Source organism: Girardinichthys multiradiatus, chromosome 6 (genome assembly GCF_021462225.1).
Source record: "Girardinichthys multiradiatus isolate DD_20200921_A chromosome 6, DD_fGirMul_XY1, whole genome shotgun sequence".
NCBI classification, from domain to species: Eukaryota; Metazoa; Chordata; class Actinopteri; order Cyprinodontiformes; family Goodeidae; genus Girardinichthys; species Girardinichthys multiradiatus.
In genome coordinates, this window is record NC_061799.1 from 18,681,405 (window position 1) to 18,708,272 (window position 26,868).

The following is a 26,868-nucleotide window of genomic DNA, read 5'->3' on the forward strand; positions in this document are numbered from 1 at the left end:
CTCTGGTATGTCACCCATAATGTTGTGTGCATTTCGATATTTTGAGCAAAACTGTGCTCTCACTCTGCTAATTGAACCTTCACACTCTGCTCTTACTGGTGCAATGTGCAATCAATGAAGACTGGCTACCAGGCTGGTCCAATTTAGCCATGAAACCTTCCAGACTAAAAAGACAGGTGTTTCAGTTTCATTGTCCAACCCCTGTATGTATACATATTTATCTATAAGGTTGTTGGACCATTTGTTCGCTACTATACCTCCCAGTGTCATCTGCTACTAAATACCCCAGTATGGTCTCCTACCACAACTCCCAGCAGGGATTGGAGCTGATAGGAAGGGGCGTCGCAGCTCTGATGTCACAGTGGGCTATATACTCACTATTCCTTTGTCTTCACTCTTCGTGTGGGGTCACATCATCCTATGCCCATTACTCTCCTGTAGGGGGCCATAGGAGCTACAAAACCACACTCCACACCCTCCAACAGATGGCGTACTGGCCTCCAACGTCACACGACACTCAAGTCTACATCCAAGGATGCTTAACCTGCTGCCAGTTTCAACCATCCCAGCCATTCAGTCAACCTCCGCTTCAGCGAAGGGGGGTTACATTACTTTGGTTCCACCTTCAGACCAACTGGGTTGAACCAGCTCCAAAATTAGCAGGAGGTAACAAATTCCTCCTAACTGTGACATGCAGCTTCATTAAGTCAGTACCAAATGACACTGTCATCCCAGCTGCTGCTCTTTTGCTGAACCAGATGAAGTTCTACATCGAACTCTCCTCCCCAAGAACAGAGCTTGTCTCCATGTCCAGGAAAGGAGAGAGCAGTGCGTAGGACCAGTTTAAATAGTTGCATGTTTGAAGATAACACATTCTATAGTAGGTTACAAACCAGGACTGACTCCCTCACATTTATTTTTCCATTATTCATAGCACCACCTATGCCAATGACACAGGCTGATTCCCATGCCTGACTGGAATTGGATGGCTAAGCTATGACCCCATCATTTGGTTATCTTGTTTTTATTAAATTTTTTTTGGGTTTCCTTTTATTGTTGTTTTACTTTGCCTCAAGGTTACCAAAGCTAACGACCAAAGAATGTGAGGATGATGTGAATGTATTGTTTCGTATTTTCTCATTGAATGACATAAACAGGTATGAGTTAGTCAGAGTTTAGTCCTGCCCAGGCTAACTTCTATCCTGCCCAATCATAGACTTTTAAAGAACGAACTAAGCTGTGAACCTCCATTCCTGCCAACAGGGAACACAGAGACAGTTTTGCTGTTTGTTTTTGCTTCGCCACGGATAACTGATTTTTCAGCGAAGGGCAGACTGGTCCCAGTAGCTTCACAGACTGCAATGCATCTCACCCTTTGAACCTAGGGGGGAATGTTGGACCATTTGTTCGCTACTATACATCCCAGTGTCATCTGCTACTAAATACCCCAGTATGGTCTGCTACCACAACTCCCAGCAGGGATTGCAGCTGATAGGAAGGGCCGTCGCAGCTCTGATGTCACAGTGGACTATATAAGGGCACCGGAGACGCCCACCATTGCTTTTCATGCTGGAAACCGAGACCGGTTAACCACGCAACTGAGGCACGCATTCTTCTGGAGAAGAAACTCACACATGGGTTTTCATTCATTCTCCCCACTGGCCAAATTCATGAAAGAAGTTCCTGGGATAAGAAGACCAGGAAACTTTACTTTACCGATTGAAGACGTGGATTTAACACGTGACCAAAAAGCCCACGGAGGTTTCAAGGATACGAAATTTTCATCCTTGTTTTGTTACAGTCAGCTGCTGACGGTCCGTCGTATTTTTCCCCTTCACCAAAGGAGACGAAAGAATGAAGACCGACTGTTTTTCCTTTGAGTTTGTTACAGACGCGTAACAAAGTTCCCCCACCCTCGGTGAAGCGGTTGATTAAAGAGTGACATCTAGTAATAGTTATCAATTATTACTGAGAATTTAATAATTGTAATTATCAAAGGCCTTGAGCTATAATTACAACACCAGAGGTCATCTCTGATTTCGATTCGTAAGTAATGATTTTTGGTTAAGAAATAAAAAGAATTCCAAATTATGATTTTAAAATATAATTCTTGATCAATATTAATTAATCAATAATCATAATTCTTACAAGGTGAACTAAAACAAAGCCACATAGTTTCTTACCTTTCAACAAAATATCTTTAAAATTAACAACTTGAACCTGACAAGATAGAGGGGAAGAAAACGGAAAGCTACTGTATTTGTAAACCTACATTGTTCATTGTGTGATTAACCTCTGCAGCAGCTGACTCTTTTCTGCTACAACATCCATGTTACACATCTAATTTAATGTAATCTGAGGGTGTCATTTTGGTACCTGGACTTCTTTTTTGTGATGTCGGTTTTTCCTTTATTGTACAGTCTATTCTAACTATTGATTCCTGTTCTGCTTTTTACTATTCTTTTAGTTTTATAACTTTTTAACATTTTTTTAGTGTGATGTTTTTAAGTGATTTTTGCGCCTGTATGCTTCCATTCACTTTTATTACTTTGCCGCTGACACACCTGAATTTACCCACTGTGGGAAAGTAAAGGATATTTCTATTCTATTTTATTGACAGGTAATGTTCCGCGGAGGAATGCCATGAGCTAGAGCCACAGCACTGTTCTTGTCAGTGTTGGATAGAGAGACAAACAGGAAGATTTAAATTATGTGTTTTTTAAATTAAGGGTTTTTGTAGCGGAGGACCCCGGAATGCAGACGACCAGGCAGCATGACCGTAAGTGAAATTATTTAATTAACAAAACGTACTACAGACGGTGAAGGCAAAAACAGACATGGGCAGGCTGGCAAGACAAGCTTGGCATGATCAAAAAGGACAGACATGAACAGAGACGGTGATCCAAAATCTTTCCGCGAGGAATGAACAGAACAGATGTGTATATATGGACCAAGAACCAGGTGAATCGAGGAGACTAAATGCTAAGTGCAGGTGAACCGAATGAAGATGATTGAAGACAGGAGAGAACAAAACATGACTGGAGCAAAACAGAGACTCTTGAATACAAACTTAAACACAACTAGTAAATCATGAAACTAAAGCATAACTAGATCCAAAAACCTAACTTGACAAAACATGAACTAGAAGACAAAAACTAAAGCATGATCAGGAAAATAACAGAGGCATTATTCAAAACCTATCAAGAATAATAAGAAGAAGAAGAACCCAAAAACACCTACAAATCATGACATTATGTGGCACTATAATGTATACATGTTGTGACAAGACACTTCCGATTCTTGACTGCTGAGGTATTAAGCTTAGTCTACAAATTTTCAATAGGGTTATGGTTGGTGCAATAGATGAACCTGAGTGTTAGTCTGCTTTATTTCAGTGCTGTAGTAAAGACCACCGAAACCTGAGATCAAGACTTTGAAGGAAGTGAAATCAAGTCCAAGACCGAGCTATTTTCAAGACCATTGCTGTAATCATAATAACTTAGTGTTGCTTCAAATGTAAAAGAAAAAAACAAACACAAACTTTTCAAAGTTAAAGGCTTGGGTGCATTTCAATGCAGCTAAGAGTTTTACACTAAACTGCTGTGTTCGTGACTGATCTTAAGAAAACAAATCCCAAGACAAGACTGACTACTAAAAATGTATTTGAGAGCAAGACAAGACCAGGATTTTGTTGTTAATCTACACTGAAGAATTTGGAGGTAGTCACCTATTTTCATTAGGCCATCTTGCTTTTTAAATGCACCAGCGTCACTGGTAGAAAAACAGACCCTCAGCACAAATGCTGCCACCACCACACTTGACAGTTAGTTCTTAGGTTTGAAAGCCTCATTGTGCACATATTGTTTTTAACTGTGGCCAAGTAGCCAAATCTTTTTCTCATCAAACTCTGACCTTAAAACTCTTTTCAAGATGGCATTTGATTTATCCATCTGTAATCCATCAATATCCATCAATAATTAACAGAAGTTAACATTAAGAATCTGGACTCTACCAAACATTTTATAAAAATAGTTATACATCCAGTCAAAATTACACGTGGTTTCTCTGCAACTTTGGTAACTGACATTTATCAGAATTAGATTGGATTAATGTATATATTTGAATCTGTATGTACAATTTTGATCCTATGTGCATTAGATAAAATACAGAATTAATTCAAACTTGTGCACCCAATTTTTGTTTTTCAAAATGGTTGAAGTCCAAAGTTCAACCCTATTTATGATGCATGTATTGTATGTAAACTTGGCACCTATGGCAGAGACATTTGTGCCAAGACTGCTACCAAACGGATGCACCTCAAATAGTCTCCATTTTGCCCTTCAGCTCTATCCGATTAGACTTTCATCTCACAAAACAAAGACGGTGAGGTTCACATTTTTTGAACAGAGGCGATAACCTCGTTTAGACGAGTAGTTCATTAACTAAAGGGTAACATTACACTGACTGTGTCTATTTCTAAGATAGCCTATGTATCGAACCAAAGAGACAGAAATGCACTTAGTGGTGTTTAGCCTGAAATTCAACCCTGATCTGCTTAAGTACACATTTCAGCGTGATTTTATCAGTCATGGCATTTCAGCATCTCTGTAAATCTTATCTGCAGGGCATCTCTGCAGACCTTTGATTTGAAACTCACCAGGCTAGCTGCATTTGTCTTCCAGTCCACCATCAACTTTGTGGTAGCTTCCTGATTGAGAGTGACAGAGTAAAAAACGATGGATAAAGGCAAAAAGGCAGCCACACTCTGTCATGGAAAGTTTCGTCCTTCACCAGCCCTACATCTCAGTATCCTTCTATCCTCCATCTAATTAAAGAAGGATAGATGATCAATAGGGGAGAAGCAGTGGAAGGGGATTAGGATTAGAAATCGATGGCTTTGTTTTCTTCGGTCTGCCTAAGATAAACACCGCCTTAAGATACTGACAACACAACGGAGAGTCTTTTACAGCTTTTCATGCTTCAGAGAGGCCACGACATCCCCTCTGTGTGGACAGATATACATCTAGTTGCAGCTTCTCACGCTGAGTTAAAAGAGATGTTTCGATCCCTCCATCATACTGGGAAAATGGGGGATGGGCTCTGATCCAGTTTAGAATGTATGTTACACAGAGATGTTCAACTAAGACACCAAGTATTGATGTTCTGTGGGCTTTTGTCTGCATTATACATAAAACTCACTTCATGCCACTGAAAGTGAATTGCAAAAGTATTTGTGTGAGATCCAGGTTATACAGCTCAGATCAGAGAGTGATTGCTGGTTCGCATCTAATCGCCTTTTCAAGACTCTCTGAGAATAGCTTGAGATGACTGATGAAGAGGTGGCACAACACGCTGCAAAGGCTGAAAAGGAAAAGTGATGCTCCTAAAAACCTGAGTGGGCTGGAAGGAGTGAGGCAAGGCATTCTGGGTAGGTGAGGCTTCACCTCCTACACAGGGTTTCAAAACATACCCCCTGCTTTGATCTGTCTATGTATTCTCTCTCTCTTTCTTTCCTTTTCACGTGCAGACGCACACACACATACACACATGCACAAACACACGCAGTGCACACTCACCCTGTTTGTTGTGGCTTTCGCCCCTCTCTTCTTTGAAGGAACAAAGGCATTTGTCTGTGTTCCCTGCAGATGAAAGCCCAGCTTTGAGATGACCCATTCACCTTTGGTACAGGTGCTGCCACTCCAATTTATTTATTTATTTATTTAACATATTATTTTTCATATTGTTACGTTTATTTGTCACTGTTTTGTAATGAAGATGTCATGATGATCAGAAGCCTATTATTCCCATTCAGAGTCACAGGTGTCTGATGTGTGGACGGGAGCATGCAGCAGAGATGAGGAGCAAAGGAGAGCTGACAAAGAAAGGTATTTATCCTATCTTCAGTTCAACTGACATGCATGAAATTGGGTTTAGGCAGATAACAAGGTCGACCACAAGTGAAGGCAACATTAAGGTCTGATGCTACTGTTGCACCATCATTTCACAGCACTGTTTTTTTTCCTCCATGGGTTAAATCCCTTTGTACTGAATGAATAGTTTTTATGTTAAAAGAACAACGTATCAGTTTTATAACATATAACATTGCTACAAATATCGAGAAAGAGTGAATAGGGCATTTGTTCAAAGGATAATGCTGAATTGATGAAACGAGGTTCTGCCAACAGGTTATAATATCTAACTTGCAATAGATAACTCTCATCGTTTTCATCTATTATGAGTAGTTTGGTTGGTCCTTGAGGCTCAGGCTAACAGCTAGTCTAAGAGGTCAAGACCAAAACAGACTTAAAATAACTCCATTCTTAAAAGCTTTATAGAAGGTTGATGCCTTAGGAACCTTTCAATGGTCATTCACATTTGCATTGGGTGATGATTTGCAGAGAAGCCAATGACAGTTTACATGGAGACAGTGTGCCATCATGGCATGCTTCCTGTCAGAAACGATAACTGAGATTGAAACATGTAAAGTGTTTCTAGTCACAGTAACTATCTAATAGGCACTTTAAAAATCAATTTTAAAAAAAACATCTAAAACCATTTATACCACAACAATTCAATTCAATTCAATTCTACAACAGCGTTTTTTGTTCTTTTTAAACCCAATTTATTTTTATTCCAGTTACTCTGACTGGAATCTCAGTTCATGTTTCATACAAGAAGATTATTTGTAGCACCACCTCCTACCTCCACTTTTAATCTACATAACATCTCAATGCAAATGTGACAAGGACTTAAAGGTTAACTTAATATTGTGACCAGAAGCCGCTATAGTCTTTTTGAGACTGGAGTTGCTTTAATTCCGTAGAAGTGGTCTTGTCCCCAGTCAGACTAGCCGTTGCCTTCTGCCTTTACAGCCATCTAATCTGGATTCATAATAATTTAAGACACTAATAAAGTTAGCGAGCAAAAGCAAGTAAAATGTTAGCTGTATTTAAACTGCATTAAAGTTAAAAGCAGTACTGTGGGTTTTTAAATTTTATTGGGAAATTGTTAAGATTGATCAAATGGGCTGAACACGTCTGACTTTCAAAACCTTTTTAAGGCTAAATTCAAATATATGGGCTAATAAATAAAGATTTCACCATATTTTTTAGCTTAATAGGGACATAGGCTGGAAAACTTGACATAGTCCTGAAACAGGCTCATAGATATAAATAAAAATAATATTAATAAAATATAATGCCCAGCTTATATGCTGTTCTCAAATTTTGTCAGCCAGTTAGGACAAACAATGAATGAAAAGGTATGTCCAGTGTTTATCATTTTTCTCATGTGTTAGAGTTGAAACAAACACTCATGTTAAGAAAATACTTTTAAAATATTTATACTTGTCATAAAATAGCCTTTGCATAAACTAATGGATTTTGAGAAATAAGACTCGAGTTGTTTGAAGGTAGTAGAAGTCTGATAAGGTCTCTGTCCATCTCTAATTTGTACTAAATAAAGACACCAAGAGAGTTGTTACTGCAAGTAAGATATTAACTGCTTATAACCTTTAAACACAACCTCACATCGAAACTTCCCAACCCAAACTGTTCTTGTAAGGTATATGTTCATGAGTATATATACCCCTTCCTGTTATCTAGTGAGACTGTGCCTTTGGGACAATGTATTAGTGTGGTTATTGTATATTAAAATAGTCTTTGTTTATCATCAGGAAGAATCATTTTGGGTTGTACAAATAGGTTATTGTTTTCATTAAAAACAAAATCAGATAAACTAGACAAACAGAACTAATACTCTTCACACCAAACTTTTAACCAGTTATTTGTGACATCATCTGGCTGAATAGTTTTGTAATATCAATATCTCTGCTCAGTTTCCAATTGTGGAACAGGAAACCCCTGCAGAGAGATATCCGGGAGAGGTGATTGAACAGGCAGAGGTAGGAGAAAAAGGATTATGTGCTTGTAGGGATGAGTGTGCGTGCGTGTGTGTGTGTGTGTGTGTGTGTGTGTTGGTCAGGTGGCTGCTGATCCTTGTCCATCACACATTCTATCATAACCAGACATGGCTGACTTGTCACCATGAGAGACATTCACCACTCCAGCTTATAAATAAAGCACACACATCCACAGAGTAATAGATGTGCACATGAAAATGTTTGGACACAAACGGGGCATACTAAAGGTGGCATGTGCTCAATTGATTGTATTCCATGAAAGTATTTTTTAAAGGAACCTTTATGTGAATTTAAACTATTTTCATGGATTTACAGTAACTTGCAAAAGTACTTATTCTGCCGAACTTATCCACATTATTTTTGCGTTACAACCCCAGACCTCATTGTAATTGACTGTAATTTTATGTGTTAAACTAACACAAAGTAGTGCATGATAACAAAACGGAAGAAAAACTAAATAAAGTTGCTAAGTTCTTTACAATTCCTTTTTAAATTAAAACTAATAAAGTATGTTGTGCATTTGTACTCATCCCCCTTTTACTCTCCTACTCTTGAAAAAAATTCAAATCAACAAATGTCTATAAAATTTGAGTAATTAGCAAATACAGTCCAACAGTGAGTAATTAAATCCTGGTTTAAATCCAGCTGATGAGTGAAGGCCTTAGAGGGTTGGTTGAGAACCCTAATGAACAAACGGCATTGTGTAGTCCAGTGAACACAATACACAGGTCCGGGAGAAAGTTGTGGAGAAGTTTAAAGCAGAGTTAAGTTTTGAAATAACATTCAACACTTGGATATCACACAGAGCACTATTCAATCCAACAGCCAAAGACATAAAGATTGTCAAGACTCGGCCATTAAAAAAAAACTGACATGCAGATTGATGACTGAGATTAATAGTCAGAAAATTACCAAGATATCCATGGTAACTCTGTAGGAGCTGCAGAGATCAGCAGCTCAGTTGGAGGAATCTGCTGACAGAACAACTACTATTCATGCACTCTAAAAATCCAGTCATTAAGTAAGAGTGGTCAGATTGTTGAATTGCTGAAAGAGAGCAGAATGATTTCCCTCCACACTTTGCCGTAAGCCATACGGGGAGACACAGGAAACGTGCTGCTCAGATGAGACTTTTCCTAAATGTAAAACGTTACGTGTGAACACATAATGTCCCCTCATGAAAGATGATAGTGGCTGCGTCGTACTGTGGGAGTGCTTATCTAAAGCAGTAATTAAAGCAAAAAACTGATCTATAAAATAGCGTCTCAGAATACATATGGATTTCACACTTTCCAGATTTCAGTTTTGAAGACTAATTTAAAATCCATTTCTTACTTGTCCATGTCACAACTGTGCACTACCTCGTGTTGGTCACAAAAAATACCAATAGAATATTTTGTACTTGGTGGTGACATGACAAAATGTGAAAAGGTTTAAGACGTATGAATATTTTGCAAGGCATTGCAGGGAAAATACAAATAGTCTGGTAGTGAGAAAGCATTATTGAATCTTTTTGTATCTGTCATCTTATTTGTAGGCATTACAGCCTGTGCCTGTAAAATAAAAAATAAAAAATGCCTTACGCACTGAAGCAATAAAGATTTCATATCATTGTGTTTATATACATTAAAATGTCAGTGTTATAAGGAGGGCTGAGGGCTTTAAATACAGGTCTCATTTTAATGATCTACCAGAAACATAATAAAGAGAAATGTGTCCTACAGGTGGCTTGTATTCAGTATATTATATTGAGAAATTTAATCTTAAAAGGTAACAAAGAGAGGTCAATTTTCGATAAAGCAGTGAATAGATGTATCATATTTAAGATGCAGCAGCACTGAAATCCGTCTCTTTTTATGCACTACAGTGCCATCTGGTGGATTGATCTATTTAACTTAAATACAATTTTAAAAATGCACCACACTAATAAGAAACTGATCGACAATAAATACACAACATAATTTTATTTTTTGTTCACAGTGATAATCAACAAACACTGTTGCCCACAAACAGGCAGGTTAACATCAGCAGTCTTGAAAACAATATAGTACAAAAGCATCTCAGACAGGGACTAATTCTGTTATTTCAGCAGGTCACAGTTCAAAGATGTATTGCCAAGTAAACTGTTCAGAAAACTGAGGATCTTCTGCATATGTTATGCTCTATCATGCTCCATTAAACACTCAAACAGCTAAAGTAGGAGGATCTCAGTAAATTCGAATGTAAAGTTGTTTCATGTCAGTATTTCAATTCAAAATGTGAAACTCATATTTTATACATACAGAGTGAAATTGGCTATTTCTATTTTAATTTTGATGATTATGAAAACATGCTGCTTGGTGGTGGGTGCAGTTAGCAGAAAAAATGTCCTCGGTTCAAATCTTGACCGGGAGCCTTTCTGCATGGAGTTTACATGTTCTCCTTTGCATACATGGGTTCTCTCTTCTCTCATCCTCTCACAAACCAAAAAACATGGATGTTAGGTTTAATGCTCTCTCTCACACTTCTAAATGGCCCTTAGAAGTGTATATGCACATCCATGGTTATTTGTCTGATGTGCCAGACAAATAACCATTATTTGTTGCCCTGTGATGGAATGACGACCTGCCCAGGCAAGAGTTCATCAGTTTATCACAGGAGGGTTGCCAGTTACAGCCCACCTTTTGCCCAATGACCACTTGAGATAGTGACCAGCCCCCCTACAACCCTGGATGGACAAGCGGGTATAGAAAATGGATGGATGACTATGAAAGCCCAAAATTCAGCTTCTCCAAACCTTTTCCTTCCACTCAATTTTCCACAAATATTCTTATATAATGTAAGGTATAATGACCGCTTGTGGCTTACCCCCCATGGCCTAGATACTCCATAACTGTCTAAGCATAACATGACATTTTTCTATTAAAAATAATTTCTATTGGTCTTAAGTAGCATTCAGCTTTAAAAAAAAAATCATTTGAGGTTTTATAAGCCTTAAGCCATAGTCATCAAAGTTAACACTGATCAAATAAATTATTCGGAATGCACTAAATATTTAGGATTTTTACTTTTAGTGCTGAATTCCTGAAATAAGTTGACTTTTTGCCGATTTTCTAATTTACTTAGATGCTGCTGTACTCCATGACTTGTTACAACACCTTTTGACAATTTGACAAAAAGAGAACACAGGAAAATCTGACATATCTCTCCCAGTCGTACATTGTAGACATGCAAACACATGCACACACAACACAACATAGCAAGTACACACTTACATGCATGTACCTAAGCACATGAAAACTGATGATTAACAAAAGATATTTTGACTTGTTTAATTTTTCTTCTTGACCCAGCTACTAATATTTGGTTTTTACTTACCAATAAATAGATATATTATATTTTAAGTCCTATTTTTCCATGATTTCATCAGAAAAAACATAAGCTGATGAGTTAATTGATAAGGCATTTTGAACAAAACCATTTGCGTTCAGATAATTTTTTTAACTGAACCACAAGAGGTGTAAGACCACTGTGTATGCAAATGATATACACTGCGTCTGAGTGTTTTTTTTTTTTATCAACCATATTCATTGTTAAAGTGCTAAAATTAAATTATACAGAGCAGACTACCCTCTAGTTAAGAACAAATGCACAAATAAGTCTGGGCTAATTACTAGAAAGTCAACAGGGGGGAATCAATAACACGTATTGCATAGGCAGAGCTGGGAAAAGGAATGTTTGATGCACCTTTCTTAGGCTGTTCCCTCTGCAACCAAACTGTGATTTATGCACAGATTTTTGGCATTTTCAAAAATATGGGGTTTCAATTTAGGTTCATTGATACTGTATTTATGTTGTGGGAGTTAAATCGATGATTGAACCAAGAGCATGATTATAATGTTATAAGACTGAGCTTCATCGCAAACACCAAAATCGTTTACAGTGCCACTAATCTGATTGTACCTCAGAATTTATGTTTCTTCACTTCAGTATGGACAAATTGTCCTGATTGAGGCTACAATGTAGTCTTTCACCATATTAGCAGTAAATCTCTCTGAACATCGGTTTGAATGCATAATGCAAAGCCACACTCTTTCAGCTGAATGCCTGATAAGATTTGCTGTAAGCAAAGCAGACTCTTACATGCAGCTTCAGTGGCCCGCAGTAAATCATCAGTGTCCTGCTGCCTTTATCATTAAATCCCCCCAGCCTTTGTGTGTGTGGAAAAAGCCTCTGGCTCCACCCACTACTGCTGTCTTCGACTGAAATTACTGAAGGAGAAATGGAGATGATTAATTTCAGAAACAGGAGTGAGAAAATAGATACATAAATCAATTAATCCGGTATTTTTAGAGTTTGCAATAAATCATGAATGGAGTGTTGACTTACTGTTTCACTATCCCCATCTGAGCCTCTTCTGGACTCTGAGCTGCAGTGTAAAGGAGAGAAAACACAGCTCTGGTCCTCCTGAGTCTGCGGTTATAAAAATAGCCAGCAGGTGGCAGCAGAACAAGAAAAAAAGAACAGGTGACTTATTGGGAAAAACCAATCAGAAAACACAACATGTAATTCAATAAAGCTGCACAGTGAAAGTTTGTAAGATGGAGTCAACAGTGATTTCACTTTCTTGTTTACATATGACATTCAACCAGATCAGTCCACTTACATTAGTTTAGTTACTTAAAAACTATAACATTATTTTAAAAGAATAGTTCAGGGTTTTTAATGGCAGGTTCTGATAAAAGGTTAATTTCTCTCTTGGTATCTTCATTTAAGATAAATCCTAATTTACAGGAAAATCATTGGGGCCATCCTGTATGAAACATGAACTAAGAAAAGAGCATGTAAGACATTTTTGCTCTGAAAAACTGTCTAACACAAAGGTAAGGCAGTGTAAAAATCAATAAAATTTTGCTCACTCAAACCACTGTTATATTTTATGCGTTTTACACTTCTGTACTTTTATAATAAACAGTTACTCTCACCAGCAGTGTTTTATGAGTACACTTTGCACACAGGATGATTACTGGTGACGTACCGCTTCCTACTTGCATATTCCATCTTAATAATGATTACGATTACATAAACAGCAAACATAAAGATGGTTTAAAGGTTCATGAAATAATGTGGACATAAACATCTATGATGTTTATGAGACTGGAGTTGTTTTAAAAAGGTAGAAGTCCACTTTGGTCTTGGACTAGCGGTCAGCTTCAACCCCTGGGACCAAAAGCACCAAAAGAGTTATCTACTGCCTATGACCTTTTAACAGAATCTGACTTTAAAAAATCCTGAACTACTTGTTTAAATTGATAGTATTTTTCTAAATATTTGTTAACCCTACTTTCAGGGGCTTTAAAATATACAAAGTGCAACTTTATTAATCAGGCAATTTCCAACACTGGCAACATAGAAATCATTCCAGCCTCTTGGCTACAAACAAAGGTATTAAGGGGTCACTAAGGAGTCACAAGCCACAGTAAACCAACTAGATTTCAGTGGATATAGCCTATTTTACATGAAAATAAATGGACATTTTTACTGCTGGTGGTGGAAATTGAGTTTTGCACATGCATTGCAGCACAAATAACTCATGAAAATGTGCATTGTTTTAACGATATTTTCTGCAGAATCATAAGAGCAATGACTATGATAGTCTCACTGGAATGGCTAGCATCAATGCTACATCTCCCAGTTTTTCAGGCTACTATTGCTACCTAGCTAGTAACTTACATTGTAACTTGAACTAGAGTTAAGCTTACGACGGCCAAGAACTGGAGAGTACACCCAGTATCTTCCATCTGCATACTGATGGTTGGACACACAGATGAACACATGAGGGATGTGAAATGGTTACAAGATTAAACAGACAAAACAGGAGGAAATGCAAAATGAATGTGAAAAAAAGTCAGGTCAAGACAAGCCAGTGATAATGACTGAACGAAAAAAAGCAGATTGATGGATAGAGGTCATGCTGTGCAGCTTATTTTTTGGGGACATCAGTTAAAAGTAGGACACACGCCTTTTTTCAAGCATCAGGCTTTAGAAATAAAGCAGGAAGAACAGCTACCATTGTGCGTGCACACAGAGACCTTCTCACCATCATAACTCTACCACACTATCCTGACTGGACCACTGCAAAAGATCCAGTAGATCATAAAGAAACAGAGAGCAGGTCATCTTCACTACATGGTCTTAATTTATTTAGAACTATATATGATTGTGATCTGTCAGCTAATTTTGTATAACTTTACTTCCTGATCTGTTTCTCTTTCATTGTTAGAGAAAAATAGAAATAACTGATAGGAACTTACGAAGTAAATGTCAGAAACCTGGACCTCCCCATCCAATGAGCTGTGGCTACTGGACACCGAAAGTTGCTTTTGCGACGTATGCGGTGCTTCCTGAGGCAACTGGGGGCTTGAAGGGGCAGAGGAGGGAGGTGTTGATGGAAGATGCTGAGAGGAGCTAGTGGATGCGGGGTGAATGGGAGTGAACGCTGAGGAAGGAGTGAGAGTGGAAGCATTTGGAGACAAACCAGAAAGCTGAACAGATTGTGCAGCTGAATTTGAGATTGGAGAGGAGAGAGTTAAAGACTGAGCAGCTCCTGGAGAGGTGAGTGGTTTGGTGGATGGACGGATCCATGAAGAGAGTGTAGAGGATGACTGGGCAACACGCTGAGCAGAGGAGGAGGATGACGCAAAGGAAGGAGGAAGGGTAGCAGAGGAATATGCAGAGGACGCACATGTAGAACTGGGGGTGGATGAAGCAACTGTACAAGTCTGATGACTGAGTGACTGTTGGCTAGAAGATGTGATTTCTGTCCTCTGCGTGAGCTCTGTGCTCAGTGGGATCTTGCTGTATAAGAAAACACAAATTAAACAGATGAAATACTACAAACATAACTGAATGCTTTACACTGTAATGTTATCATTGTGGTTATGTGCATACCTCAGCTCCACTTCCACAGTTATAGTGTCCTGACGTTCACCATGAACCTCAACAAACTCTTTTTGTGATCTTTTTTTGACAGAAGAAAACAGAATGTATGAGAGCACATATACAGTGAACAGATCTCATATCATACAACTGATTACACGTAAGCACAATATTTCTGACCTGACTATGTTTGGTGAATGCATTGGTCTTCTGGAGCGTGGATGTTCTGGAGTATCAAACGGGGTGGTTGGTAGAGAGTTGTTAGATGACAGAGTGGTTGCAATAGATGCTGTCGTTGCATCTTCAAATGATGGGGGAGTGCAGGGGGGTTCTTTACCTGAAAGCCACAAAAGTACAACATTAATGCACATGCAAGATAAGATAAGATATTTCTTCACATTCCTTCTTTTTTTTTTTTTTTGTTCTGACTAAAACAGTCACACATCATGATTCTGCCCCCACTAGTTTAAAGCCTCACCTGGACTCATCCAAACATACTTTTGGTCATTGTGGCCAAACACCTCAATGTCTGTCTCGTCTGACCACAAGAGTTTTGAGACAGGAGCCATGATGTCATGGCTCCTGTCTCTGATTCTGAGGAGTCTCCAGGATAGCATACCATTCTCTTCCAGTATAGAAAACCTGAGGGCTCCTCTTAGGTTCTCCAGGTTTTCCTGCCTTTCATCAGTCAGAGAGGGACGCTGTCCAGCTGATCCGGCTCCAGCACTGTACTTGGATGCAGAGAGAGCCCCTCGACCTCTCTTGGATGGAGATGGTCGTAATGCTGGACAAGAAGAATATGAATTACCTTGAAACTTTCTCAGAATGTTAGATGCTCATATAAGTCATCAAAAAGAAAAATATCTAAATATTTTAAAATGCTGAACTCACAGCAGCTTTTCCTGAAGACAACTGTGCTACAGAACTTGAAGAACCTCTCTGCGTAGAAACTAGGCCTGTGGACCGACACTGTGTCCTGTGATTCAATAAAAAACAACAGTGTTTATAATTAAGTCCCGCTTTCCAAAAACAATGACAATTGATAGACTTAACACAGTTAATTAGTTTGGATAAATATACACCTTAATTTATATTGATGTACTTAAATAAAGAGAATTAAAAGCAGCCACATGAAAACTACTTACTCCATCATGGATGAGAGACTTCCAAGAGTGTTCCAGTTTTTTAATCAGTCTGTCAGACAAGACAATTAAACTTAATCATCGACTTCCATAGCTGCATTGATGTGCATTTTAAATCATAGTTAAAGAGTGGTTTTATTATTTGGTCCCTTCCATCTCATTGAATCATCACATTGCTATTTACAGTGCATTGGAAAATTATTCCCACTGTTTTGTCACGTTGCAACCAAGAACTTCATTGTAGGTCAACAGAAATGATGCATGGTTTTTAGTTTCTTCCCTGGCATGTCTGCTATGTTCCTTGGTCTTCATGAACCTCTAAAGCCTTCACAGAACAGCTGGATATATCAGAGATTGTATAACATACAGAGGTGAACTTTAAAGGCAATCAGTTAAACTGGATTTAATTTAGAGGTATCAGAGTTAATCATGACCATTTTTAGCAGTTTCTTAAATTTGTTTGAGTATGTGTCATGCCATAATTACTGCCCCCTTTAACTCAAGTACTCATACACAAAGGATCAATTGGTAATTTACATTTAGATGTAGATTTAAACTAATTTCATAATTGTTCATAATAGTTTTTTGTTAATCATTTAGGGAGATGAGATGAAGGTCACAGTCAAAACTGTATATTACTCCTCAGAATGATGATGCAGTGAAGGTAAAGGTTACATCAGGGGGGTTTCAACTCCAGTCCTCAAGGATCAGTATCCAGTATGTATTGGATGTGTTCCTTCTCCAACAAAACCAATTCAAGTTCTGCCTGCTAATGATTCATTCATTGGATTCAGGTGTGTTGAACCAGAGAAAAATAAACCATACAGGGTACTGGTTCTAGAGGACTTACTTTAGACACAACTGGGTTACATAATAAACACCAGACCATGATTTTGCCCCTTAAAACCAGTTTTGTTTCTGTATTGTAAGCAGAGTGATTAAAAAGCAAAGTGCAATGTATGATTCTAGCTGGTAGATTTTGTTTCTCTTTTCTTGAGTAGCATAGTAAATTAAAATGCAACAAATAAGATCGTTTCCTACCTGTAGGACTGCAGAATGTCAATAATCCCAATGAACAGCAGGAGGCTCTCTCCCTTACTTCCCACTGCTGGGATACCTCCCATTCTAGACAGGAAAAACAACTTGCTATCAGATTTAAATACTATATGAGGATGACAATGAATATTATGAAATAGGGACCTACGTGTCATCATGTTCCAGCGTGTCCCTGCATGTGGACCCCCCTTGTATGGACTCCATAGCAGTGGAATACAAAGCCCTCTGTCCTGTGGGCTTCTTCTCATCACCGCCTCCTGGTGGTGAATCTTGGGATAGCTGTTCTTTCTCTGCTAGGCTTTTATTATGGATGCCAAGCAGCAAACTGTAATCCATAATCTTAAAACTCTCCAGAACCTACCATGAAACAAATTGTGTTACAACATGTTTTGCTGACAACATAGATAAAATGTTCAGCGTGAATTTAAACATAACCTTCTCTGTCTCACATTTTTTGTTTTTTCTACTTTATCTAGGAACCCTTTATGCATTTGCCCTCTTTGCATTCTTTCTCACCAGGCAATCTCTTTGCAGTGTTTTGACCAATGCGTTGAACGTTTCCTGATCCAGAGTGAGGCCCTCAGGAACGTCACTCAGAAAATCCAAGTCTTTAAACGTGGGTTTAGACTTCTCTCTTTCGTTCTTGGATGCTTGCCTCTTGTACGTTGAGCCCTTCAGGTCAAACTTGAGGTGCATGCGAACCGAGCGTGGTAATATATTGTTCATCACAATCATTCGAATGTTCTTGCCTCCACATTGGACACAGTAAAGACCAAAAAACTTGGGCAGCAAAGTGCGGGGGTTCTGGTTCAAGTTCTGGTTGACGAGTTGAAGAACACAGACAGACAAAAAAGGAGACAAAGCATATTAGTGGTAAATGGATTTGTGTCCCATTGGAGTTTGCACCTGCCAGTGAGCATGACTTCATCAGGCCACAAGCCTGTGTGCATGCTGAAATCCTCACAGAGAACTGGGCACGTCTGTGAGCTTTGACCTACCCCAAAGTCACCTTCTCACGTCACAGCTGACAGAGGGCCAGCACCAGGGGGTGGATAAGAGGATAAACATGACTAGAAGATTCTGTTGCACTGCACCGCTTAAGTATAAGGCATGTACACAAACAGCTCACTATCACTACTGCTCTTAAACATTCAACGGTAAATTTCTACAGGGCTTTGAAAAAGTATTTGTCAAGTTACAGATTTCTTCAGTTTTTTGCTTGCTTGTCACACCTAAATGTTATGGATCGTGAAACAAACTTTAAGATCAGAGTAAGATAACCAAAGTAAACGCAAAATGCACTTTACAAATGATTAATTCATTTATTAGGTGAAAAAATCTATGTAAACCAACCAGGCCCTACGTAAAAGATACTCAACCACTAAATGGAATAACTGGATGTGCCACCTTTGGCGGACAAAAACTCCCATCATGCATTTGTGATAACTGGCAATGAGTTACATCGCTGTGGAGGAATTTGTTCCCACTCCTCTTAGCAAAATTGTTGTAATTCAGCTACATTGGATGTTTGTTGAGCATGAATGGCCTATTTAAGGTCAAGCCACAGAATAAAAGTTCAGCCTTGGACTAGGCATCTCCAAAACCTCCATGAGTTTTTTTAGAACCATTTAGAGGTAGACATGCCTGTTGCAATTGTTGTTGAAATTAAAGTAACAAATTGATGGCCAGCAGTGATTGTTGTCTTGGAAGGTTCCTGTTTTTCATTGTTGGATTATGAACACTGACCCTAACTGAGGCAAGTGAGGCCTGTAGTACTTCAGATATTTATTTGGGTTCTTTTATGACTTTCCAGATAAGTCATAGAGGAACCTTTGGATGACGTTTGGTAGGCTGGCCATTCATTGGAATATTCAGCACTGTTTCATTTTTTCTCCATTGGTAGATAATGGCTCCTGCTGTGGTTCATTGGATTACAACCCCTTCCAGACTGACAAATGTCATTGACTTCATTTCTTATCTGTTCTTGAATGACCTTGATTTGGGGCATGATGTCTGGCATGTTGATCTTTAACCTCCTTCATGTTGTCAGATAGGTACTCTATAAGCCATGCCTTTATTCTACAAGTCAGGAAGTATTAAGGCATAGGTGTGGCTAATGAAATTGAACCAAAAAAAGTGGTTGATCAGTTAATTCATACATTGGGGTAGATCTTCATATATTTTCAGATTGGTCTGAATAACCTTTTTCCCAAAATAAATGAATTGTTCATTTGAAAACTGCTTTTTATATTTACACTTTCTGATATTGAAATGTCTTTGATGATATAAACATTCAACTGGGACAAAAAAGCAGGAAGAACAAAAAAAATCAGCAAGGGGAGAAATACTTTTTTAAAGCATTGTACCAAAGCCAAATATTAGAAAACCTCTACAGAAAATGCTTTTAAAGAATTCTTATTTTCTTACCATATAATATCCAGGGAGCAATTTCTGCAGAAATTCAGCCTCCTTGTGCAGAACAGTTTTGATGATAAACTCATCGTCACTGGTCACATAGAATATGGAGCCGCTCGCTCCCGGGTTGCTCAACTCAATCAGTGGCTCATTACACAGCGAGTACTAGACGGAGAGATAAAGGACAAATAGATTAAAATTTGGCCAGCAGAGTCTGCTGCTTAGATTTACAGCATTTGAAAATACTAACACAACTCAACAGTTTTACCTGCTTTAAATGAATAAATCATCATTTTAAATTTAATGATGACGATTTAGTTTAAGAATGATGTGTTTATCAGCTACAATGTCTATACAACTGCTCAAAATACTCAATCTATAAGACACTAAGAAGTCATTCATGTGACATTAATCAGGACACACACGAAGTTTTGTTTTAAAGAGCTAAATGGTTTACATACACTCATCATGGCTATGGATGTCATTCATTTTGGACTTTTGTTTTCTTTTTTAAAGGGTGGAATAATGAAACAACACACATGTTCAAAGAAATTTAAGAATAAAAGATGGTTTCACAGGTTTTTATGTGTTTACTGTTAATCATCACTAATCCACACAGTGGTCAAAATATGTACTCACAACTCCACTAGTATTTGAATAAAAGTCCATTAGGAAGTTGTATCTCAACCACACAGTTTTTATTTATTTTGTTTTTGCGATCCAGCGATATCTGACCATACGTCTTAGCGAAATCGAGTTCATTGAAATTGGTCTGTTTCCTGGCACCCGCTCTATTTTTAAGCATATTCCTTAAAAATACTCAAAGTCTTGTTGGCCATCTTTCTCTAATTCAAAATGAGTTTTGATGTGTTTAGGGCTCATTATCCAACTGAAATACCTAACTATGTCCAGATATTAGCCATCTACTGGTGATTTAAGAAAAAGTTGAATAATTTGGAGCCAGTCCTCCTGTATTATTAAATTCATTTGATGCAATGTACCAGTACCACTGGCAGCAAAGCAGTCCCACAGTATGATATTTCCCTGCCATGCATCATAGCTGATACAAGTTACTTTGTTTAAAAGCTTCAAATTGGCCAAATAGCTCAATATGTGTCTCCTCTGACCACCAAACCTTTGCTCAAGAAGGCATTTTGGCCTGTCTGTGAGAGCAGCTACAAATTTCAGCCAAATTGATTAGAAAGAAAGGGCTCCTTTCTTGATTAGCTTTTTCTCAGTCCATGGTGACGTTAAGCTTGTGTCACCATGGACAGTAACTCAAGTGTTTCATTAGCTTGTTCCTGATCATGCTTGCCATTGTTCTTCATCTTTCTGTCATCAAGGTTGACAGTCTGGGTCAAGTAATAATAATTTGACACAATTGGCTGTTCAGTGTGACAATGATCCCAATCACACATCAAAACTGGGTTTGGTCTGGGGAATGCATAGTAATATTAGGCTTTGGGATGGCCCAACCACATTAGAAGAAAAAGGCAACACAGCACCCAAATTTACTCTGAATATCTATACATCTACTGTTTAGTAAGGTGTTGAGACTTGAGTTAAGAAGAGACAATTTATGCTTTTACATGTAGCTTGCCTAATTAATTCTGTTTTTATTTATCAGAAAACATGAGATTAATGAGCAAAGCAACAACTATTAGACACAAACAAATTACAGTATGTGGACCACGACTAGTAAGTTAGAAGGAAAGCTTTTCTCCACTAATCCCCTTTTGGCAAAGACCGGTGCACCGTGACATTCATGATGCTCTAAGGCTTGTGCAACCGCATGGGTCTGAAGGTTTTCATGGGAAAAAGTCTGCATGTTCATGTGGACTCTTAAAGGTCATCCACTTCTGAAGATTTTTTTATTGAATGGTTACAGATGGTACATCAAAGCTATTGGTTGTATAGTATAGTATTGTTCCCACAGAGCTAGGACAACCCTTTTATCTTTAAGGAGAAAAGGGGGTCACAGAAATATTAGTGAGGACAGACGGTACTGTTTCTCTCCCCACACGCAGCTGCAAACTCAGCCATAGTATGGCCTTGGGAGGAGAGACACAGAGGAACCATCCTCGCCCAGAGTCGATAAGTATAATGATACAAAGACATAGCTATGGTTAATATTAAACCATATAAAAGTGGCTATACTATACTATACTATACTATACTGCAGAGCAGATCTGATTTACTGGCACATGCTTTGCCCTCATCTTGTACAAGATTATTTTAATAAACCTCACTGATTGAGTTCTTACCATAACAGTGCTTTGGATAATATCATTTTTCCACAACACTGTCCGTCTTTAATAATCTCACCAAAGATTCTCTGTTGGATTTAGGTGTGTTCCTTGACTGGGCTATTCTAACACATGAATATGTTTTGATCTAAACCATTTCCTTGTAGCCCTATCTGTATGTGTCATTTTGTTGGAAGCTGAACCTCCACCCCAGTCTCAAGTCTCTTGTAGCCATTAACAGGTTTTCTTTTGGGATTCCCTTGTATTTTCCCATGTTTCTTCCTATGAACTCTAACAAGCTTCCTACATTTTGCACAAAGGCCAAAAGTTCAATTTTATCTTTTCTCCCACATATTTGCTGTGTCCCTTACATAGCTTGAAGAAGGCAAAGCACCAAGTAGTCAGTTTAGGTGGACAGTTCATGTCTTGGTAGGTACTGTATAAAATTGCATCGTACTATTTCTATTTTCAGATGATTGATTGAATAGTACTCTGAAAGGTGTTCAAACCTTTAAATGTTGTTTTATAATCCAGTCTAATTACCCTAAGTGGTCTTAATGATGCTGTTTGCTCACTAACATACACACAGGTGGGCTAATAGTGTGATTTTTGAAGTCAATGGACTTTATTTAGAGGTTTTTAAGTAAGAACGGCTGAATACGAATGCATGAAACATTTTTAAGATTTGTATTTGTTAAAAAGTTTCAAAAACCCATTTAACTTCCACTTCATATAAAATCACATAAACATATTGAAGCTTTAGTAAGTTGCGTTGTAAAATGAGAGAACGGGTATGAATACTTCTGGAATGCATTGTAATACTGTTGCACATCACTTACAGTACACACAGATAAATAGCTCTATAGAGGCCATTATAAAATATGAATTACTGGGGATGGTAAAGACCTCACCAGGTAGTCGTCTGGCCGGATCCCAAACAGCTCCCTGAAGTAGCGGAAAGCCACGGGGGCGTAGGTTTTGAACCTGAAGTCTAGGAAGTGATGGGCTGGAGTGAGGTTGCTGCCTTCACTGTAAGAACCCGTTAGGACCAATACATTTAATATAAAAAACAATATAATAAAAATTAGAGTAAACATCAATTTATGTGATCCCACCCACCTGGGGAAGAAGATGCTTTCCACCACATAGAAATCCTGCATGAGTACATCTCTCTCAGGCTTGGAGCTGAGTTTGCCAACGGTATATCCGATCCCCAACTGGATTGCCCCTTTCAAGGCAGATGAGGTGGTCTGAAGGTAGAGAGTGGAGAAAGTAGGTGGAAAGTAGCTAGATAAATATGATAAGTATAAGTAAGATAAAATAAGTATGAAAGCCAAGAGAATTTTAAACAAACAAAATAAAGTTCACTTTTTTGTATGTTGTCTCTCCATGGGCATCTACTCTCCTGTGGCCAATCTTCTTCTCACGAGTTGGTTCTGTTCCAAACAGAGATGGCATCTAAAACCAGAAACAAACAGGAAAGCTGGTGTGAATGTGACAAAGACTGTGCAAACAGCTTCTAATGGCCCAAAAGGTTGAGTTAAATTATGAAAGAATCTAAAACAGAAGGTAGAATAAGCCCCAAGGACAGATGAGACAAGCAGGTGTATCGTGTGAAGTAGCCTCTCACCTCTGTTATTTGAACCTTTCGGGTTGAATCTGTAGACACAAAGGAAAGGCGGATCAAAAGGTGCCTACATCAATGCATTATTAAATATTATTTGTTATTTATCAGGGTACAGCAGCTCTCAATCCAAGCTTGTGGTATTGGTGAATGTCACCCATGTAAATTAGACTTCCCAGGTGGGTGAACATTTACACCACGGGTAATGTTTTCCTGCCAGGAATATTTACTGGCAAATACATACAACAACAGGTCCGAATAATACCTTAACTCCAAATGGGTCAATTTACCATCTTTCGTTACCCTTGCTTCAGATAAATTAGTGCTTTAACTCACCAGCAGAAGAGTTCACCACTTACAGGTCACAAGTTTTTTGATGATCCAGCCAAAAAATTTGCAAAACCTTGAGCAAAAGGAGCCAAAAGTAAGACCTCTTCTCAACCTTGATGTCTTCTGTTTTCTATTTCTAGATTAGTGAGATTTGTAGATTTGTGCAGTCAAGGTAAAAACTCTATTGGATTGACTTCCTCCCTAATCTGAGAGCTGTCATTGGCTGGGCATTGCAGATCACAACAGCAACCAATCACGTACAAGGATTAGAAAATGTTTCCACCTGACATGAGAGACCAATGTAGATGCTGTCTAATAGCTATCTGGGGCTATTAGACAGGATGAAGAAGTTAATCAGAAAAAGACATCACACTATACTTCAGGGTACTATTTGGTTTATATCTTTGATGTTAATTTGTAGGCTGTTAGAGGTTATTAGGGGAAAGATTTGTGTTGCTAATAGGGCTGGAATGATGAACCTTTAAGCCTAAAGAAATTAACACAGCAAAGACTGTAGCCGATGGTGCTGCCACTAAAGGTCTGCACACTTCTCAGAGTCAATATCTGAACCTTACACATAATTATTGATGTTAACATTGGTGAAGTGGAAAGAAACATGACACGTGGTTTTACAAAAAACAATCTAGTGAATGTGGAGTGCAATCGCATATAGCCACTTTACTCTGAATTCAAGAAATACAATTTTGAGTACTCATTTCCTTCAGAGTCACCTAAATAGTGAATGTGTGTGATCGCAGTGTAAATCCAGCTGTTCCCTGAAGGCCTCAGAGGTTTTTAGAGAACATTAGTGAACAAGCAGACAGCTCAAGGAGCATGTTGTGGAGAAACTTGAAGAAGGGTTTGGTTATAAAGCAATATTATATTGCTAAAAAGTACAAGACCTTGACCTGAAGTCTATTTCTATTATGTTATTTGGAAATTGAATATGAAAAAAAGAATCATGTTAAATTTGTTTTTGAATTCATTTTTATAGCTTTCACAAACTGCATACCTACAATTTCAATGGAGCTAATAATTTGGACCAGGAATGTGTCTACCAAATCTCACAGTGATCCAAGGGACATTTAATTCAAAATCATATATTTTTATGCATTTGGCAGATGCTTTAACCTGAGCGACTTCCAAATGAGGATTTCGCAGTGCAGTTCATATCAAAGCTAATAAGATATTTAAAAGGACAACCACTAGTCAGGCATAGAGCAATTTGCAGAAAGAGATAGCGTAGTATAGAAGGTAGGGAAGTACACAGCAGGTGCAGGATAGGAGATGCTCTCTGGAGAGCTGGGACTTTAAGAGTTTCTTAAAGACCCAGATTTTTAGAGAGAATCATGAAAAGAAATCTTGTTCTGGCAACAAAGGACTTAACAGAAGATTACAGCAGCTCTAAAGATTAACACATTTGTTGACAAAACATTTAAAAAAAAATGCAATCACCAAAATCAGTAAATAATACAAATTTTAAAGGTTAATGACATATACTGGTTTAGTGTACACAATTAGAAATCAGAACAGGACAAATAGCCTAAAAATACATAAGGAACTGTGTTCATTATATATTATATATATATATATATTATATATATATTATATATAATATATATCACCTCATTTTATTTAACAAAAAAAAAAAAAAAAAAAAAAAAAAAATATATATATATATATTTTTTTTTTTTTTTTTTTTTTTTGTTAAATAAAATGAGGTGAATCATATTCATTTGATTGATTTGTTTGGTTTTTGTTGCCTCCTTTGAGCAGCCGTGCCACAAGAAGCCTCTATTTCCACCAGAGTGCCCACACCTCTAACCTGCATATTAATGCTGGAACAATGAGTGTAGGGCAGGAGCACAGACAGTCTCTGTGGGATTAGGGTCAGAGCAGAATAAACATGTCACTGTGCAGCAAGCAACAAACTGTACAACAACACTGTTATGTTTGGGTTGGCCATAATGGGCCACTGGTAAGACGCTCAGGTTAAAAGTGTATGCACTAAAACAAAAAGCAAATTATTGACAGCTTAACTCGATGAGGTGTAATAACATATTTTGGAAGCTGTGAAGCATGTCTTAAAGGCCCTTAGTGTGTGTCATACAGGATTAAATCTGCCTTTTATCAGCTAAGAAAGAAAATGGTGGTCTGTAACATTAATGTAACACTGAACGCAGGCATATTTAGATTCCCCAGAGCTCTCTGCAGGTAGATATGACCTACAACTAAATAATCAACTATGCAGAGTCATGCAGCACGAGCATGCACGTGTAACATGCATTCACATCTGCAGGAAATCAGAGTGTGAATTATGTTAGAATGTTATATTACTGAAGGCATCCTTCAGCTTGACATATAAAATGATATGAGAGATGACAAGAATTGCAATGATACACCAAATTGTGTGTCATAGAAAAACACTGCTTCCACTTATCGTGCATAGAGTTTGTGCATGTTTCCAGAAGCACCACAGCAGCTCTATATTCATATCCCTGCTCATCCCAACAATGTGTGTGTACAGCATTCACAAACATGCACCGGACACATCGTGCAAAGAGCTAACAATTACTGCTGCAGTTAATTCAATATTTACATTGTTATCCAATCCAGCAGTTTATTATTCATTTGCTCATAGTATGCATTCTTTAATTGTTTTCGGAGGCAAAGCGTCTTTAAATATTCACTCACAGAAGCCACAACACTACCAATTTTTCTAGCAAAATGCTGCTAAGAGATTTGGACTTTTCAACGCATAGTCTACAATTACCGGTGTCCCCGAGGTCAAGTTGCAGACTGGATCCGGCAGCCGCTGCCTCTATCGGACTCCCATCACTCCAGGTTCCCGCAGTCCCTGGGTCCATGTCCCGGACGGCTTCTTGAGGCGATGCGCAACCCTGCATGCCTCAGAAGGAATGAGGTGCAGCTAAACGCCCGGGCATCTCATCTTACTCGGTATTTTCCGGTTCAGCTGCAGACAACGACATCACTCCGGTCAATGTGTTTAGTCGCTGTGTTTTTGTTTTTGTAGCGACGCCGTCATCCTCAGAACCAGCGGTGCGGATCATCTCCTCCGCTGCTGTGCGTCATCCTCCTCACGCAGCGGCTACACCATACTTAGCTAAACTTGCAGCCGACAGTCTGTCTTTTCTCTTTATGCATTTGGAAGCAATCATTGCAATGTTGTGATTAAAGACTAGGGTTTGTGCAGTG

General features: G+C 38.3%; 1 protein-coding gene across 4 annotated transcripts; it reads right to left on the reverse strand.

Moving 5' to 3' along the window:
• Nucleotides 1-9,870: 9,870 nt before the first annotated feature.
• On the reverse strand, nucleotides 9,871-26,868 carry LOC124869951 (phosphatidylinositol 4-phosphate 5-kinase type-1 gamma-like). 4 transcript variants are annotated; one of them, XR_007038696.1, is made up of 18 exons: nucleotides 26,426-26,867; nucleotides 23,329-23,357; nucleotides 23,067-23,156; nucleotides 22,818-22,948; nucleotides 22,610-22,727; nucleotides 19,465-19,617; nucleotides 17,554-17,853; nucleotides 17,186-17,394; nucleotides 17,023-17,106; nucleotides 15,985-16,033; nucleotides 15,731-15,815; nucleotides 15,459-15,623; nucleotides 15,020-15,176; nucleotides 14,852-14,920; nucleotides 14,215-14,758; nucleotides 14,001-14,035; nucleotides 12,290-12,373; nucleotides 9,871-12,171 (listed from the first exon to the last, which is right to left on the reverse strand). XR_007038696.1 is itself a non-coding variant. In XM_047368233.1 (18 exons), the coding sequence occupies exons 1-18, from the start codon at nucleotides 26,556-26,558 to the stop codon at nucleotides 12,169-12,171; spliced, it is 2,478 nt and encodes an 825-aa protein (XP_047224189.1). In that variant the 5' UTR covers nucleotides 26,559-26,868; the 3' UTR covers nucleotides 9,871-12,168. The 4 variants fall into 4 exon arrangements, 3 of the variants coding, with proteins under 3 accessions (XP_047224189.1, XP_047224191.1, XP_047224190.1); XM_047368233.1 differs by lacking the exon at nucleotides 14,001-14,035 and adding an exon at nucleotides 13,634-13,708 and having other exon boundaries at nucleotides 26,426-26,868; XM_047368235.1 differs by lacking the exons at nucleotides 14,001-14,035; nucleotides 26,426-26,867 and adding exons at nucleotides 13,634-13,708; nucleotides 23,659-23,779.